The sequence below is a fragment of the Rhinatrema bivittatum genome, chromosome 8, assembly GCF_901001135.1.
Source record: "Rhinatrema bivittatum chromosome 8, aRhiBiv1.1, whole genome shotgun sequence".
In the NCBI taxonomy this organism is placed as follows: domain Eukaryota; kingdom Metazoa; phylum Chordata; class Amphibia; order Gymnophiona; family Rhinatrematidae; genus Rhinatrema; species Rhinatrema bivittatum.
In genome coordinates, this window is record NC_042622.1 from 97,679,628 (window position 1) to 97,698,478 (window position 18,851).

The following is an 18,851-nucleotide window of genomic DNA, read 5'->3' on the forward strand; positions in this document are numbered from 1 at the left end:
ACTATGGCGTTTGTATGCATTGGCGCCACATTTTTCAAACTCAAAATGATGAAGTAGTAAGTGAGATTTAAATAGAAAAAAACTACTCAAACATCAAAGCGTGACATAACCTGAGACGCATATAATATAGAAAATTGGATTTGCATATATATTACTTTGATAATACCATTCTATGTCTAAGTTAAGTCCATTAGGAATGACTGTTTTCAAATAAAAAATAAAAAACTGCTCCCATAAATTTAGCTTGGCAGTGCAATCCCCTCCTTGTGGAGATGCTGTAATTAACTCAGTAATACCCCACTTAGATTATCAAAAGTATGATGGTATTCTTGACAATGAGAAACAAGCAGGGCATGTTCTTTTTTATTGGTGAGGCAACTCTAATGTTCAGTTAGGCGAGTCCGGATCATACTCTTAGTCCTACCTACATACACCTTGAGACATGAATACTCGAAGTAAACCACAAAGCTAGATTTGCAGTCTGTTGTTGCAGTCAGATAAATAGTGCGGCCAGACTGAGGATCACACCATTTATTTCCTATAATGCTTGTAGAACAAAAAGAACAATTTCCACAAGGACGGTTACCCTGAGGTAATGCTTCATATATTGAAGACGGTGACATGCAGAGTACTAAATAATCACTAAGATTTTTGCCCTGTGTGTAAGTAATCAAAAGGTGGACTAGAAAACATAGAATGCATTTTCAATATTCCCAATGTTTCAGAATGATACCTTTAATTTTGGATGAGACATGGGAAAATCTCAGATCACATATGGGGCACTCATTGATTGTATGAACTTGATTGCACAACAACCATTGAATTCCACATTATAGGCTTGTTTATATGCTCTTTTCATAGCTGAGAATGGATAACTCCTTACTAGGAATTGCACACTTGGGGTCAATTTTAAGTCCCGTGCCAATTTTAAACATGTGCGCCAGCATGCACATGTTATAGAATTCGATGGCTGCGTGTATATGCGTGCCAGATTTTAAAATCCACGGGTGCATGTGCAGGTGGCTTGCGACTCGCGTGTGCGGGGGGAAATTTTACAAAGCAACATGCGACGATGCAAGTAGGGCTTCCCCAGTTCCCTCACAGTGCGCTCCAATCAAGGACTGGGACTGGGAGGGAACTTCTCTAAACCCCTATCTAAACTTCCTACCTTTTCCCCCTCTACTCCCCAACCCCTACCCTCTACCTAATTATTAGAATTTTTTAATTTTTTTTACCTTACTGCTCCTTCAGAGCAGTAGTAACCTCTACATGCTGGCCAGCTACCGGTGCGTGCTTCCCCAGGACAGCGGCTAATGGCGCTGTCCCGGCCTGCCCCCCAGCATGCGGCAGCATGCGGGCCTGCCCCCCAGCATGCCCTCCCTGCGCAGACCATGCTCCCCAGCCCACCCCTTTGGAGAGGCCCGCACTTCGGCACGTAACAGGGTTTACGCACATAGCCGGGCCCTTCCGAAAATGCACATGGCACGGGCAAGCCCCAGCCACGCACATAATCCCCCATTTTTAATGCATGGCCCATTTAAAATCGGGCATTTAGAGTCCTCACTTGATCAATGAAATCTTTCTTATTCGAGCAAATGCATCAAATTCTTAAAAATTTAGCGTTTTTCACTTCTTTCTGTAAAAAACATCAACAAATGAAGATAATGGTTCAAAGATGGATCTTATCTTATCTTGTCTTATCTTCATTTGTTGATGTATTTTTACAGGAAGAAGTGAAAAATGCTAAATCATATGTTCGGATATTACACTCATTAACCATATTGCAGTCAGTATTAATTTCAGAACCAGAGGTTTATCTAGTTATGGGGGACGGGACGGGACAGACGGAGGGTTGTAAAAAAAACAAAACAAAAAAAACCCCAAACCCACCCCAACCCTCCAAATGTAATTTATTGCAAACCCCCCCCCCCCAAGACTTACCGAAAGTCCCAGGGGGGCCCCCAGAACAGGGGGGGCAGACAGAGGGTTGTAAAAAAAAACAAAAACCCAAACCCACCCCAACCCTTCAAATTTAATTAATTGCAAACCCCTCCCCCAAGACTTATTAAAAGTCCCTTGGGGGGGGGGAAGACGGAGGGTTGTAAAAAAAACAAAACCCCAAACCCACCCCAACCCTCCAAATGTAATTTATTGCAACCCCCCCCCCCCCAAAGACTTACCAAATGTCCCTGGGAGAGCCCCTGAATATGGGGGGCAGGCAGAGGGTTGTAAAAAAAAACAAAACAAAAAACCGCCAAACCCACCCCAACCCTCCAAATGTAATTTATTGCAACCCCCCCCCCCCCCCCCTACTCCAAAAATCCTGAAAATCAAGCTAGGGCTTATTTTCAGGGTAAGATTTATTATTGGAGAAAAATAGTATTTATCTGACTGCAACGACAGACTGCAAATCTAGCTTTGTGCTATACTTTATCGAGTGTCCATGTCTCAAGGTGTATGTACGTAGGACTAAGAGCATGATCCAGACTCGCCTAACTGAACATCAGCGTTGCCTCACCAGTAAAAAAGTACATTCCCCGTTTGTTTCTAATTGTCAAGAATACCATCACACTTTTGATGATCTAAGTGGGGTATTACTGAGTTAATTACAGCATCTCCACAAGGAGGGGATCGCACTGCCAAGCTAAATTTATGGGAACAGTTTTGATTTTTTATTTGAACACAGTCAATCCTAATGGACTTAATTTAGAAATAGAATGGTATTCAGTTATCTAAGTAATATATACGCAAATCCAATTTTCTATATTACCTACGTCTCAGGTTACATTACACTTTGATGTTTGGATAGTTTTTTTCTATTTAAATGTCATTTCAGGTTTGGCGTCATTGCGTACGAATGCCATAGTCTCTATGTGAGCAAGGGGAAACTTTATTATATTACTTGGTGATTGTTCTTTCATTTTATTAATATTATTTTCTGTTTTCTCAGAAACTAATGAAAATGCTCATATCTATGAGATAAACCCTTGATTCGGAAACTCTGTTTTGAAACGCAGACCATGTTGAGGAAGTGACTTCATCAAGCAAGATAAGTTTTATATGCATTATAAAAAGTTTTAAAAAAAATTTCTTTTCATTTTGTATGAACTTATGCCATATGATTAATTATAAGACAATGAAGATTATGAGACTGGTAGTGCCTATTATGATGGCTACTCTTATCTGAGGGAAAATGTTTACGGGCGGATTTTAAATGCCCTGCTTGCATAAATCCGCCCGGATTTACGCGAGCAGGGCCCTCGCACGCCGGCGCACCTATTTTGCATAGGCCTCCGGCGCGCCTATTTTTCATAGGCCGCCGGCACGCGCAGAGCCCCGGGACGTGCGTAAGTCCCGGGGTTTTTTTTAAGGGGGCGTGTGGGGGCGGGGCCGAATGACGCGACGTTTCAGGGGCGGAACGCGGCATTTCGGGGGCGGGATCGGGGGCGTGGTGCCGGCCCGGGGGCGTGGTCGAGGCCTCCGGTCCAGCCCCCGGGTCCCGCAGTCCGCTGGCGCGCGTAGATTTACGTCTGCTTCTAGCAGGCGTAAATCGAGGGACAAAGGTAAGGGGGGGGGGGGTTTAGATAGGGCCGGGGGGGTGGGTGAAAGAAAGTTCCCTCCGAGGCCGCTCCGATTTCGGAGCAGCCTCGGAGGGAACGGAGGCAGGCTGTGTGGCTCGGCGCGTGCAAGGCTGCCCAAAATCGGCAGCCTTGCACGCGCCGATCCAGGATTTTATAAGATACGCGTGGCTATGCGCGTATCTTATAAAATCCAGCGTACTTTTGTTTGCGCCTGCTGCGCGAACAAAAGTACGCGATCGTGCTCTTTTTTAAAATCTACCCCTTAATGTATTGTTGGTTCCTGTATTTCTCTGTTTCTTCATGCTATGATTTATTGAATTGTAAATATTCAGCCCATAAGTGTCCAATTATGTACAGCACAAATTTTTAATAAATGTTTTTTAAATTTTGAATTGCTATAATTTCTTGTATTTGAAGTTTCGGTAAAAGCCAAACCTGCTAAAAGTCCTCCATGAGTTACAGACAATGGTATTAGGTTATCTCCAGACTTACCTCCACTTCCTGGATCAGCTGATTGTTTTTTTTTGCTGGTGTAGAAAGGTGATGCATCCACAAAAAGCATTTTCCATTCTGCTCCCCTAAATGTTCTAAAGAGCTTATCATATTTCTTTGTGATTTTGTGAAAACCCAGGAAATTCAGGCTCTGCAAGACAGTTGCATTAATAGAACAGAACCTGTAGCAAATCTTAAGAGCTTGAGTAAAGAAGTAATTTTCTTACATTCTGTACCAATGGAAAAAACTTTTTTTTTTTTTTACTGAACAAGGCCCTTACAGGTCAATTTTCAAAAGTTGTGCATGTAAAAATTAGCACTTCTTGGTATTTTAAGGCTATGAAGTGAAAATGCTATATGTTTTTATGTTTACTTATATTAGTATTTTTATTGTAATACATGGTTGGATTTTTTACTGTTTTATTGATATAACTATGTATGTACTGCTTTAATCTACCTTGAATATGGAGATATAGCAGGATCTAAAAATGGAATAAATAAACAAACAAATAAATAAATAAACAGCACATATGCAAATACATGCTATTTGTCAAAACTGCAACTTACACATGTAAATCGGAGTCTGTGAATAACTTTGCACATTTAAGAAAGGGGCATGCCAGGGGCATTCCAGGGAGGGGCAACATTTTCACAAATAAGTTGCTATTTTAAAACCTGCCAAAGTGAACTGCATATGTCTTTTACTTGCATATATTTACTTCTGCTCAATATCTAGTATAAGTGATTGCAAACATCATTAAATTGAAAAAATGACTGGGTAGAGGATCTGGGTACAATGGGGGGACTTCAGGCTGAAGACCCAGGAGGGTCTTCACAAGCTGCAGATGGACTGGGCGAATTGGTAGACTAAATGATAAAACTGGTTATTTCATTGCCACATGAGTGTTATAAAATACCCTGACTTACATGTGTAAAAGCTGATTCACAGGGGATAAAAGCATCAAATTAACGAAATTAAAATCTATATGCATGTCCTTTTAAAACTGGACGTACAAATACATGGGTATATGATTTGTGCACAATTATCTAGCTAATTTTTAACTTATTTGACTAAGTAGCACCTTTCTCGCTACTTAGACAAACAAATGTGAACATATTTGGATAAGTAGCAGCACTTACGTGGCTATATTCTGATTTATCCAGCTAAGTAACAGCAGGCCTACATAGCTGGATAAGTCTGAAAAGCGCTACTTGTCCATTTAAATAGCGCTTAGCTGGATACTTAGCCAAATAAATCGGTATTTATCCCAATAAGTCCAAACTTGCGTGGCTCGTGATTTTTATGTACGCAACATTTGTGTACATATATATTCGTATTTTAAAACCTGCACATATCCTATGCGTGTGCCCATATACAGGTATAAATGGGTGCATCGAAGCAGTTTTGAAAGTTATCCTCCCTGTATCTTAGCAGGTAATTTTCAAAGCCATTTACATGCAGAAAATAACAGGTTTATGTGCATAACTGGCTTGTTATAAAATTGCCTGAGGTTGTGTATGTGTGTAACCTGATTTAGTGCATACATTTATGTGCACACAAGATAGATGATCGGGGGGGAGGCGGGGATGGATGTGTGGTGGAGTTGGCGTGCATTGGATTTACATGCAAACTATAGATTGTAAAAAGAGTGTCTAAATTCACATGTACAAGTTCTGCCCTGCAAAGAGTAGCTATAACTTTGTGCGACTGAGTTTGTGCACACAAAGTTCACTTTGAAAATTATCTTTTATGTGCACAAAAATATGCACAACATTGGTTTATACATACATTTTTATGTACACAAGCCTCAGGCAAATTTATAGCAAGCCAGTTAAATGTATAAACCTCGGTTTTAGGTATGGAAAAAGCTTTGAAAATTACCCCCAAAATACATAAGTTACAAGGTTCATAAAATTACCCTCCCTTTGCAAACCAACACAATGCACTAATCAGCTATGGAAATATTTGTAACAAGAAGTATAGAGCTTAAAGCACTGGAAGGAGTGCCAGAGGGATGCATGTTAATCCTTGCATTAAAAATAATCTATTTCCATATTACTCAGCCATAATCAATGGAAACTTTGAGACTGCAAAAGGAAAGCAGAGATGGAAAGATAGTGGTTCTTGATTTTTTTTTTTTTTAATTATAAGATTAGGGTAGAAGGGTAGATATTTATTTATTTATTTGTTTAGTCATGTTGTATACCATCATTCCAAATGAAGATCACAACGGTTTACAACATGACATACATATTATAGATCAACATTGACATTGACAATGTAATCATAAAGCAAATATATTATAGATTGACTCATACATTGACTTGTGTAATCAGGGGTGATAAAGATCTACAGGGATGTTAGAATACTTTTTAACTCAAGGTACTGGGATATAAGGTTGGTGGTTTATAAAATATGGGCAGATTCAATCTTTGTTTCTCAAAAGAAAACTGGAATATACTGCAAGTGCATTTGATTAACACAGTAGATGATCTTAGATGAATGGAAGGGTAGTGAGTGTGTGAGCCCTTTGTGCTGTGGCATAGTTGATGCAACCTTGAGGGCGAATCCATGAGGCCCACGCCAGCAGCTGCAAACATGCCCTGTAGTGAGACAGTCTGGAGCTTCACCTTTAACAGCTGCCTCCCCTGCAGATTCAGCCCTTGGGTTCTGGTGGCCAGCAGGAATTAGGCAGGACCTTAGGACGGTGAAGATAAATAAAGTTCAAGGCACACCGGGGTCAGGGCAGGCAGCACACTATCGGAGTTAGAGATAGGCTAAAGTCAGGGGCAGGCAGCTAGCAGGAGTGGCCAGGTCCAGGCAAGGGGTCAAGTCCAGGTGGCAGGCAATTGTGGTCAGGTCCAAGCAAGGAGTCATGTCTAGGCAGCAGGCAGTCGTGGTCAGGGGTCCAAGCAAGAGGACAAGATCTGGAGAGTAAGGGCAAGAGTGGATGAAGACACACTGAAGACACTGGACAAGACGGATAGGACAAGGTGAGGCTGGACAAGGAAGGCTGGGGTAGACAAGGCTGGATGTGGCAAGGTTGTAGGAGGCAAGGCTGGAAATCAAGGCTGGATGAGAATCAGGAACACAGGAACCCGGAATACTAGGTAACATGCACTGCAAGACAGGAGACCCATTGCTGAGGTGTCTGCTTGCTATGGCGCTGAGGCTTAAGTAGGAGCCTGGATGACGTAATCAGAGGTCTCTGGTAACAGAGATTCCTGCTTATAAAAGGCCCTGCATGATATGTGCGTGTGCACCTAGAGAAGTAGCAAGAGTAGCAGTCTGGGAGCATGAGCGGTTTCAGACAGTGGCCAAGTTGAGTGCGGCCGGTTGCAGGACAGCTCATGGCCAGCTAAACGAAACAGTACCACCCCCCTCCTAAGTCCCTTTCCCAGGCTGGTTGGCTTAGGCTTTTGGGGAAAGCGTAGGTGGATCTCTTTCACCAATTGGAGGGTCTGGAGATTGGATGCTGGCTCCCAGGAATTTTCTTCAGGTCCATAATTTTTCCAGGAGATAAAGTACTGCAACTGGTTTTGGACTCTTTGTGAATCTAAAATCTCCTGGACCTCAAATTGAGTATCTTCCTCCATAGCACTTTCGGTGGTCTGGAGGAGTGATTTGCTCAGCCAAGAGAGAATTGCTGGCTTCAGGAGGGAGAAATGGAAGACACTGTGGATCCACAAAGATGACAGTAGTTTGAGTTTCTATGCCATAGGCCCTAATTGTTCTTCAGTGGGGAATGGACTGACAAATCATGGAATGAACCTCAGAGATGGCATCTTCAGTCGTAGATTCTTAGTGCTAAGCCAAACCAAGCTTCCTGGGTGAAGTTGAGGCACCGGGCAATGTTTCTTGTCTGTGTGTTTTTTAAAATATTCCACCATTTTCTCTAGGCGATGGTGTGTCTTCTGCCACAGATCCTGAAGTTCCTGTCCCATCAGGTTAGCTGCCGGGCAAGGGTCAGAGATCGGATTACGTCTGGGTATATTGGGATGGCACCCAAACATGATATAGAAAAAGTGATGAACCTATGACTCTGTTCACGTGGTTATTATGGGAGAATTTGGCCCATGGGAAGAAGGAAGCCCAATTATCCTGCTGCTGGTTCACATAGGCTTGTAGAAAAGCCTTGAGACTATGATTTACCGGCTCAGTTTGTCCATTGCTCTGGGGGTGGTAAGCTGAAGTGAAATCCAACTTAATTCCAAACTTCCTCCATAAGCCTTTCCAGTAGCAGGCTGTGAACTGAACTCCATTGTCTGAGAGGACGTGAAAGGGGAACCTATGCACACAGAAAATATGTTGGACAAAGAATCTATGCAGTTCATGTTCAGATGGGAGGCTTAGAAGGTGTGTGTAATAAGCCATCTTAGAAAATGTATCCATTACCACCCATACAGTTGTGTTCCCACCAGAGAGGGGAAGGTCAATGATGAAGTCAGTGGCTAAGTAGGTCCAGGGTTCCTTGGGGGCTGGCAGAGGCTATAATAAGCGCCAAGGTCATGCTTGTACACTCTTATTCATGACTCATGTGGGACAAGACTCTAATGCTTCATGTCGGTCTTCATCTGAGGCCATCAGTAGTGTCAGATGATTAATTCCAAAGTTTGGGTGATTCCTGGGTGCCCTACCAAGCGGGAATCATGAGCCCATTGAAGAACCTTCTTTTGTAGGCACCAGGGAAGACCACAGCCTTCCCAGGAAGAACTGTAAATGTGGCAGCAACCACAAACTTTGCAGGATCGATGATATGCTGTAGCGATTCCAGAGATCCCTCAGTATCAAAGGAACATAAGAGGGCATCAACTCGTTGGTTCTTTTCAGCAGGACAGTATCACAACTCAAAGTCAAACTGATTAAAAAACAACCAGCGAGCTTGCCAGGGGTTCAGTCTCTGTGCTTATGTTTGATGCTTTAGGTTTTTGTGATCCGTATAGATAGTTACTAGCTGCTTGGCTCCTTCCAGCAGGGGTTGCCATTCTTCCAAGGCTAGCTTGCTGCTAATTGCTCACGATATCCAAGAGTATAATTCTTCTCTGCCAGAGAAAATTTCTTTGAAAAGTAGGAGCCAGTCACAACAGAACTATTATGATTATGCTGTAGAAGGACAGCACCTATCCCGAGAGTAGATGCATCTACCTTCAGGATGAATGGCTTGGACAGATCTGGGTGGTGTAAGAATGGATCAAGGGTGAACGCCTCTTTCTGATGCTTGAAGGCTTAGATAACATTCATGGTCCAGTTCTTGGTGTCCGAGCCCTTTTTAGTTAGGGCTGTGAGTGGGGATGCCATGGAGGAGTATTCATGGATAAATTGCCTATAGTAATTTGTGAATGCCAGGAAGCACTGCAGCGCGCTTTAAGGCCCATGGGCTGGGGCCACTCCAGTATGGCTTGTAATTTATCTGGGTCTATATGGAGACTTTGGCAAGAGATAATATATCCCAAGAAGAGAAGTACCTCCTGTTCGAAGGTACACTTCCCTAACATGGTGTAGAGGTGGTGCTCACTGAGACTCTGGAGGACCTGTTTCACATGATGTTGGTGCTCCAATACCAATTTTGAGAGGACTAGAATATCATCCAGGTAAACTACCACATGGAAGTAGAGAAGATCCTAGAAGATCTCGTTTACCATAAATTGGAAAACTGTGGGGGCACTGCACAACCCAAAGGGCATCATTAGGTATTCATAGTGTCCATCATGGGTGTTATGTTACGGTCCTGAAAGTGGATCTTTTGTCCGAGGTAGAGTTGGCGCTACCTGAGAGAGAAACCCCTCTTAGGACCCTAACGCCGGAAGGCGAGGCCAGATGAAAACAGAAGCCAATAGACACTTCACCACTGGAAGCCCTTGATCCCCCCGGGTGGAGCCCATAGGGATCCGGGCCGCTTGGACTTAGGTGAACCCCTGAGGACAGGAGAAAGATCTGGACGCTTCACCACTGGAAACCCGCGGTCCCCCCAGGTGGAGCCTGTAGGGACCCGGACCGCTTGGACTTAGGTGAACCCCTGAGGACAGGAGAAAGGTCTGGATGCAGGCGCCTCCTGCAGGTCATGGAATCCAGACAGCTGGCGCCTCCAGCAGGTCGTAAGCCAGTCCAGGGGTCGAAGCCAGAAGGATGGTCAGAAGTCGGTCCAAGGGTCAAAGCCAGAAGAATGGTCGGAAGCCGGTCCAAGGGTCGAAGCCAGAAGAATGGTTGGAAGCCGGTCCAGGGGTTGAAGCCAGAAGAATCCATCCAACGAAAGGAGAAGCAGGAGCTGGGATCAGGAGGAAGGAGAGAGGACCGAGGAGGACAGGCAGCGAAGAACAGGAACAGGAACTCGGAGCTCAGGAACAGCACCATACCAAGAGCCAAGATACCAAGGCAAGGTCTGAGGAGCAGACCTTGCCTTAAATACAAGAAAACAGGAAGGAGTCCTAGTGAGGAGCCATGACCATTTCCTGTCATGGCCCCTTTAAATCCATTCAGCAGCTGCGCACGCATCCCTAGGAGGCCCGGTGGGGGAATCAGCAGGAAGGCAGGCTGACAACGCGGCCTGGATTCAGTGGCGGCAATGGCCACGCAGAGAGCGTCGGAAGCCGCTGCCTGCTCCTGCAGCATTTCTGGAGCGGCCCGATGGCCTGGGTGAGTGCCCGACCTCAGTCACGGACCACCGTGGCCGGTGGCCATGACAGTACCCCCTCCTTTAGGCCTCCCCCTAGAAGGCTTGGGCTTTCCTGGGTGATCAGCGTGAAAGTCTATGATAAGGTCCTTATCTAAAATGTTCATCGCAGGCTCCCAGGAATTCTCCTCAGGTCCAAATCCCTCCCAAGCTAGGAGATATTCCCATTTGCAGCCAGGTTTCCGGACATCAAGGATCTCACGAACCTGGTATATGGTTTCCTCCTCTGCCTTGGGCTGCGGAGCTTCAGGAATCTTCCGAGTAGGCCAGGTGAGTACCAAGGGCTTCAGAAGGGACACGTGGAAAGAAGTATGGAGCCTCAATGTGGCAGGCAGATGAAGTTGATAGGTCACAGGACCCAGCTGTCGCAGCACCAGGAAGGGACCAATGTAGCGAGGAGCATGTCGCATAGTTGTAACCCTCAGACGGATGTGCCTGGTGCTAAGCCATACTTTTCACCTGGGCGAAACCAGGGAGCAGGTCTTCGATGTTTATTGGCAAATTTCTTCGCAGTATGAGCCGCCTTGAGCAGCATCTATTGAGTATGGACCCAGAGCCTTTTCAACTGAGCAGCAGTGAGCTGGGCCACCGGTGAAGGAACAGGCAGAGGTAGAGGCAGTCAAAGAGCTTGGAAATCAAGGGAAGAGGATAGCGATTCTTTGTCAATGCAAGGACTTAATGACCCATCCTTCTTCCCTATGAAAAAGAATCCAGCCCCTGCAAGTGAGGAAGAGGGGCAAATGATCCCTCCAATCAAGTTCTTTTTAATATATTTGGTCATAGCCTCTGTTTTAGGAGCAGAGAGCATGTATACTCTGCCTCTGGGTGGAACCTTGCTGGGGACAAAGTCTATGGCTATTATGAGGGCTGGGGTCTGGAAATACCCTTTCAGAAGAGGGGAGGCTCTCAGGAAAGGAGCTGGGTCTGTCTTCTGCCTAGCCTGCCCCCTCCCCTACATGTTGAGCCCTTGGGTTCTGGGGGCCAGCAAGACTTGGCTATGACATCTGAACATCATGGTTGGAAGCTGGGCTGGTCTTCTGCCTAGCCAGCCCCCTTCCCTGCAGGTTGAGCCCTTGCATTTTGAGGGCCAGTAGGGCTTAACTAGAAAGGCTGGATGAGCTGGTCAAGGCAGGGCAGATTCAGGCTGGAAGTTATGGGCAGAGACAGACTGGAAACAGAGGTCTGGGTACTGATATGGTTTGTAAGGTTTTGGGTGGACCCTTGGACACTTCCATGCCCATGGGGGGAAGTCCCGTGAGGGGCCACAGGTCAGGCTCAGCTTTAGGACACACAACACAGAATTATCTTTCATTAAACAGAGTTGAGAAGCCACTAGAGGTGGCAGTAGTGAGAAGAAATGAAGCCCGGCTAAGCTTGTAGTCCCTCAGGACACTGGAACAGCGATCCCTCAATAGCTGTGCTGTAGTGGAGAGAAACAGATAATGAGTACAGTGGAGCATACACAGGGTTCTGGTATAGAACCTTGTTGGTTGATTACTCACACAGCGATTTCTCCCGGAAGGTAACACAGAAGCTGGAATAGAGGCAGGCCCTCGATGAGCGAGTACCTGGTTCCAGGGAACAGCTCTGAGAGAATATAGATGGTAACTCATTGATGGTGTAGGCAGCGGTTTCTTCCAAGCAGAAGTGAGCTCAGGCAGTGAGTCTGGGAACATGGGCCCTCGAGGAGCGAGTACCCCGATAGAGTAAGTCCAATTAAGGAGAGGCAGAGTAGCTAGGTACGGAGAGCGAATCCCATCCGTAAGGAGTCCTTTGCTAACTCGAATAGCTAGCAAACAGAGTAGGCTTTTGTATCCGGGATGCGTGACATCATCACAGGGGGACGCCCCTGAGGTTCGCGCCAAAGAAGGAATAAGAAGCAGGGCCGCGCAGCGTGTGCGCCCTATGGCAGCTGAACAACATGGCAGGATGCAGCGGCCAAGCCGGACCGGGAACGCCGGAGAGGACGGCAGGCAATCGCCGCGGCAGCCAGATGTCCATCAACTGCGGGAGGAATCGCCAAAGAGTTAAGGAGGGCGGAGTGGAGACGTCAGGCAGCGACAGTGGTAACAGGTACAGGTACAGGCAAGGACTGAGGACTGGATACTGGAACAGGCAAGGATGCAGAGCAGGGACTGGGCAGGATATAGACAAAGGCTTGAGCAAAGCAAAGCAGGGAAAGAATACTGGGGACTGGACTGGGCAGGATTTGAAAATACCAAACAAGGACAGGACTAAACAAAGAAGATTAGGGCAGGACTTAGACAAGGCAGACAAGGGTAAGAACAGACAAGGACAACACATAACAGAGAACACTGAGGCCCGAAGGCAGCAACACAGAAGCCCGTAGGCCACTAAGAATAAGGCCTGGAGGTCACTAAGCAAGGAGAGGCCTGAGTAGGCTACAGAGCAAGGTCTAGGGTAGTAGCAGGCCCAGAGGCCACAAGGCAAGTAAGGCCTAGATAGGCCACAGAGCAGGGTGTAAGGTCACAGAAGACACAGAGGCTGCAAGGTAAGGCCTAGATAGGTCACAAGACAAGGAGCAAGACACAGGAAGTCCCAAAGGCCACAATTCAAGATAAGGTCTAAGTAGGCCACAATCAAGGAGCAAGGAACAAGAAGGCCTAGAGGCCACAAGGCAGAGAGCAAAGTAAGAAAGGCCAGGTTAGAGAGCCAAGAGTTACTCCACGAAAGAGCAAGGTGATTCTGGCAGGGGCAGGCAGCTAGCAGGAGTGGCCAGGTCCAGGCAAGGGGTCAGGCCAGGCAGCAGGCAATCGTGGTCAGGGGTCCAAGCAAGAGCTCAAGATCTGGAGAGTCAGCTTAAGGGTGGGTGAAGACACACTGAAGACACTGGACAAGGTGGATAGGACAAGGCGAGGCTGGAAAAGGAAGGCTGGGGAAGACAAGGCTGTATGTGGCAAGGTTGGATGGGGCAAGGCTGGGGAGCAAGGCTGGAAGAGACAAGGCTGGACAAGAATCAGGAACACAGGAAATGGGAATGCTAGGCAACACACACTACAAGGCAGAAGACCCATTGCTGAGGCGCCTGTTTATTGAGGGACTGAGACTTAAGTAGGAGCCTGGATGATGTCATCAGAGGGCGCCTTTAGCAAGGATTCCTGTTGCAGAGCCTTTAAGAGGTGCTGCACGATGCACATGCATGCCTAGAGGAACAGCAGGAGCAGCAGCCTGGGTGCCTCAGTGGCATAGGGCAGTGGCCGAAGTCAGTGCGGCTGGTCGCAGGGCAGCCCACAGACAGCCAAATGTAACAATAAGGATCAATTGGCACAGATTCATATTGAGAAGTTATTTTTCTGGTACCTGTCTAGTTACTTTATAGACAGTGTTCACTTATGTTCACTGTGTTCATCCTTGGAGAAATGACTCATGTTCAGGCACATTCTTATTGCTGGTTATCTAGAGAAAGGCAAACACTTTTCCTTTCAAAATGAATTTATTGGCTTGGTGAGGTGATGGGAACAGATAACCTTATCTAATTCTTGGGCTTTCAAGAACCCGTTGTAACTCAACTGACTTCCCTGATTTCAGGCATGTTATTGGGTGTCTGGCTGGGGTTAGGATACACCCTCACAGGTGTGGTACAATACTTCAGGATTGGACAAGGGCTGGTCTTTTGCCTAGCCAGCCCCCTTACCCGCAGGTTGAGCCCTTGAGTTCTGGGAACCAGTAGGGCTTTAGCTGGATGAGGTGGAACAGGCTGTACAGGCTGGACAAGGCAGGGCAGGCACAAGCTGGAACTGAGATCTGGGACAGGCTGTACATTATGGACAGAAACAAACTGGAAGAAGAGTTCTAGGTATGGAACAGGCAGGGAGCCGAGTGGAACAGGCTGGACAATACTGGACAGGATACTAAACAGGGACTAAGACTGGATACAGACACAGGCTTGGGCAGGATACTGAGTAGGGACTGAGACTGGATACAGACTGGGGCAAGGCAAGGTAAAGCAATAGCAAGGTAGGTAATGGATACTAGGAATTGGACTGGGCAGGGCAGACAAGATCAGAAAAGGGCAGGGCTAGACAAGAAAACCAGGACAGGACCAGACAAGGACTACACAAGACAACACAGAACAAAAAACACTGAGCTCTGAAGGCAGCAATACAGAAGGCCCACAGGCCGCTAAGCTTAGATCCCAGAGGCCACTAGACGAGGAGAGGCCTGAGTAGGCCACAGAGCAAGGTCCAAGGAGACAGAAGGCCTAGAGACCACAAGGCTAGGTAAGGCCTCAGAGCAAGATCCATGGAAATAGAAGGCCCAGAGGCCATAAGGCATGGAGCAAGGTAAGAGCAGCCAGGGCAAAGAGCCAAGGGTGAATCCATGAAGAGGCATCTAGGTTTTGGCAAGGCAGAATTAAATGGGGCTGGAGCTTGAGTATGGTGCGAGCAGTGAAGTAGAACTTGGCAAGGCTGAAGATGAAGCTCACTGAGGACCGCTGGTGGAGAGAAGGCTGCACCATAGGTCCAATCCCTGCCAGGTACTTGTGTTCTAGATTGGCAACTGTTAAAAACAGGATACTGGGCTTGATGGACCCTTGGTCTGACCCAGTATGGCAAGTCTTATGTTCTTATGAGGCCTCTGCTATGGGGAGGTGTTATAGCGGACAGGATCAGGGTATGACAGGCGAAACCATGACAAGGCAGGATTAAAAGCTGAGCTGCTACAGGCCCTGTTTGTGTCAGAAGAGTACTTTCCCCTTTTAGTCCCTTTAATTCTCATCAGCCCTGTGTAATCTGTATTGATAATCTCCCAGAAGACATGAACTGAAACTTCCTTAAGGAACTTGTTTCTGTGTGCCCTTTAGCCAGCTTATAGGAAATACAGATAGTAAGGTGGAGCAACATCCAGGACTCCCTTTTTTGAGGTCTGCAAGCACTCCCAGCCTTAGTTGGTTTGAGAAGTAAGAGGCATCTGGTCTGGAAATCAAATTGGGGTCGCCTGTATGATATCACCTAGAAGGGTGTGTGTGTGTGTGTGTGTGTGTGTGTGTTTGTGTGGTGGGGGGCATGTTTAAGCAAAAGCCAGCAGTTGTGCAGGGCTGAGAGAGGAGGAAATACATTTCCCAAGATGACTGCCTCTCCAGGTTAGCAAAAAGTCCATCATCCTTTTGCCATCCTACCTGGTAGTTCTGTAGAAGAATGAGGCTGAGGTAGAGCTCACTGAGGGCCAACTTCAGGTCACAAATGGTCTTCCGCTGTGCTCTGTGACTGAAAGATCTTTGAAGTACATGCCTGGACCTCCATAGGGAAGATGGCTCCTTCTCCTCCTGCACTTCTTGCACCATCTCCAGTTCTGCCCGCAAAGCCATGAAGTGCCTCTGAGCTTCTGCCAGCTTTTCTTCGCATGTGAAAAAATGGATAAATGATATCTCATACAAATTAATCATTATTTACAGTCAGTAAGGCACAATCTGGCATAGCCTACTGTAAAAGAAGTCATCTGAATTCATTTTCTTGATTGTGTTTTATTTAGACATTTGTACTGTCAAATCAATGCTTGGCCAAGATAGGCGTGACATCACAATATAAATGTATTCCCATTAGCCAACTGGACTATGCGTGAGCAGGGACCAGCTCTGTCTTTTTCATGTCATTAGACAACCTTCCCATCAAGTAGAGCCCTGGTTTACCTGTGTAGAAAGTGTTGACTTTAGAGAGTTCCTTTTCACACATCTGGAAGAAATTTTCCTCATGGGATGCATAATGGCGCTGCAACAGGGAGGGATCTGTGGCTATGAATGGAAAGAAAGGAGAATGAACACACGTTCTACATTTCACTGGTTACAAAACCTCACAAAGGGCAAAACTTTAAATGGAAATATATATTTTTATCCTTAATTTGAAATCTGACAAAGAATCCACATGCTTTTTGGTAGAATGATAAGGTACAATGTAAGCATTAGGAAGAGAATTAGCAGAGAATCTAAGAGACTGAGATCATAGACAACATACCTGGCTTCAAAGTGAGGTTCATTCCTGTCCTTTATTTATTTACTTACAAGCAATTGATATTCTGCCTTTTGCTAAAGGTAGGCCCATAGCAGATTACATAAATTAACAAGTCATTGAGCATATAAGTAATGGATATATACAAATATAAGGCAGGTTGCAAATAAATACTATTTACTAGATAAGAAATCAGATACATAAGGTAGGAGTAAGGAAGTAAGTGCATTCAGTATTTAGTCAAGAAATAAGTTAAATACCAGTTGGATAGATGTAGCCTGGAAGTTCAACCTGTGGGATTCAAGATTAGGAAGACTTCTAGTGGGTATGAACTAGAGGATGAGTTTCTGCTGTAGAGTTTTAGGGAAGGCCTGACTAAAAGCCAAGCTTTGTCTTTCTTGTTCCATATTTTAGGGGCAGAGCAGCTGAATGCATAAAATCTTGAGCATGTTAGTTTAGCTGAAGCTAATGGAGGGGAAGATAGAAGAGAGGATCAAAGTCCCTCATAGGGGTGTAGGAAAGCAGAATTTGGGAAAGATATTTAGGTTCTAGTTGGTTCACACATTTGAAGACAAAGTAAAGTGTTTTAAATTTTATCCTACTCTCAACTGGGAGCCAGGATAGGTGATACAAAATTGGTATAACTTGGTCAGTGCATTTGGCCCCAACTAAAAGTCTAGCTGCCTTTAGGGATGTGCATTTGTTTAAAATGAAAGTGAAAAATGCAACGAATAAGGTCAATTAATTTCATTCGGGGAGCCCTGAACCAAATTGGAGGCTCCCCGAATGAAACAAACCTTATTTGTTCCATTTGTTTTAAACTAATGCATTGGGCCTAGGACTAGGCCCTCACCTAGGGCATAGGCTGAGGCTCAAAGCAGAGGCTGCAGCCTATGCCCAACTGTGCCGCCGCACCTTGGCCTAAGCCTGAAGCTGGGGCCTCACCTAAGGCATAGGTCAAGGCCCAAAGCACTGGGCTGTGGCCTAGACCCAAGCATGATGTCAGGGTCTCAGCAGAGGCATGGGCCGACATCGGGGCCTTGGCCAAGACCCCGAAAATAAAAAAAAATAAAAAAGTACCTGATTCATCGAATATCCAACAAAGGCTGGCTCCTAATGCCTAAGCCTTGGCCTAGGTTGGAACCCGGACCCAGGCCCAATGCTGCAATCTAAACTGAAGGTTAGATCATGACCCCAAGCCCAACACCGCAACCCAACCCAGAGGCCGGGTTCTGACCTGACCCGAATTAACTCCGGCATGATCCCAGCAGATGGCATCATTTGGCTTTCAAGCACTGAAGAAAGAAGATGAAGAAGAAGAGGAGCTTCCAGGCCTGGGCTCTGAGGCCTGGGCCTGATCCTTGGCTGAGGCCCAGGCATCGGGACCCAGGCTTCAGGTTGGGTCATGGTGTCAGGCCTGGATCCGGGCTGAGGCCCTGGCAGCAGGATTCAGCCTTCAGGTTGCTGCATTGGGTCTGGGTTCAGGCTCAGGCGTAGGCCAAGGCCTAGGAGTTGGGACACGGCCTCTGGATGGGATCATGGCATTGGGCCTGGGTCCAAGTCAAGGCCCTGGTGTTGGGACATGGCCTCCAGGCCAGGCCACAGCATCAGACCTGGGTTCATGTTCCAGGCTAGGCCGAGGCCCAGGCATCAGGACTCGGTTTCCGGGCTGGGTTCCAGTGTTGGGCCTGGGTCTGTGCCGAGGCCCCAGCATTGGTGCCTGGTCTCCAGGCCATGCTGCAAGGTCGGGCCTGGGTCCAGCCCTCTAACCTAGGCCAAGGCCCTAGAATCACATCTGGTATAACATCCGGAGGCTTCAATAATTATCCCTCTTACAAGAAAAAATTGAATATTTTCATGGGCATTATTAAGATAAGTGACTGTTTCCACATAGCTTTTAGTATCAAAATATGAAAAAAAAGCATATAAAAATATATTTGCATGAACATTTTGGGACCGATGATTATTACAAAACAGGGGAAAAGTCAATCACACTAAATGTTCCAATGAGTTCATATGGAACAGCTATTTAGCGAATAACTGTAACCTTGATATATGATGGTCTCTTGGATCTAAGCTCTTTACCTTTGTTTTTTGTTATTATTATTATTGTGGGAACGTGGGTAGCGGACCCATCTCTG

At 46.1% G+C, this 18,851-nt stretch overlaps 1 protein-coding gene across 1 annotated transcript in view; it reads right to left on the reverse strand.

Moving 5' to 3' along the window:
- LOC115097561 (xenotropic and polytropic retrovirus receptor 1 homolog) overlaps positions 1 to 17,743 on the reverse strand; it is a 72,150-nt gene extending 54,407 nt beyond the window's left edge. The window contains 5 exon segments of the mRNA XM_029613497.1: positions 4,074 to 4,109; positions 4,111 to 4,224; positions 15,885 to 16,102; positions 16,395 to 16,496; positions 17,656 to 17,743. Of these exon segments, the coding sequence (XP_029469357.1) occupies positions 4,074 to 4,109; positions 4,111 to 4,224; positions 15,885 to 16,102; positions 16,395 to 16,496; positions 17,656 to 17,743 (558 nt within the window).
- Between the last annotated feature and the right edge of the window lie 1,108 nt (positions 17,744 to 18,851).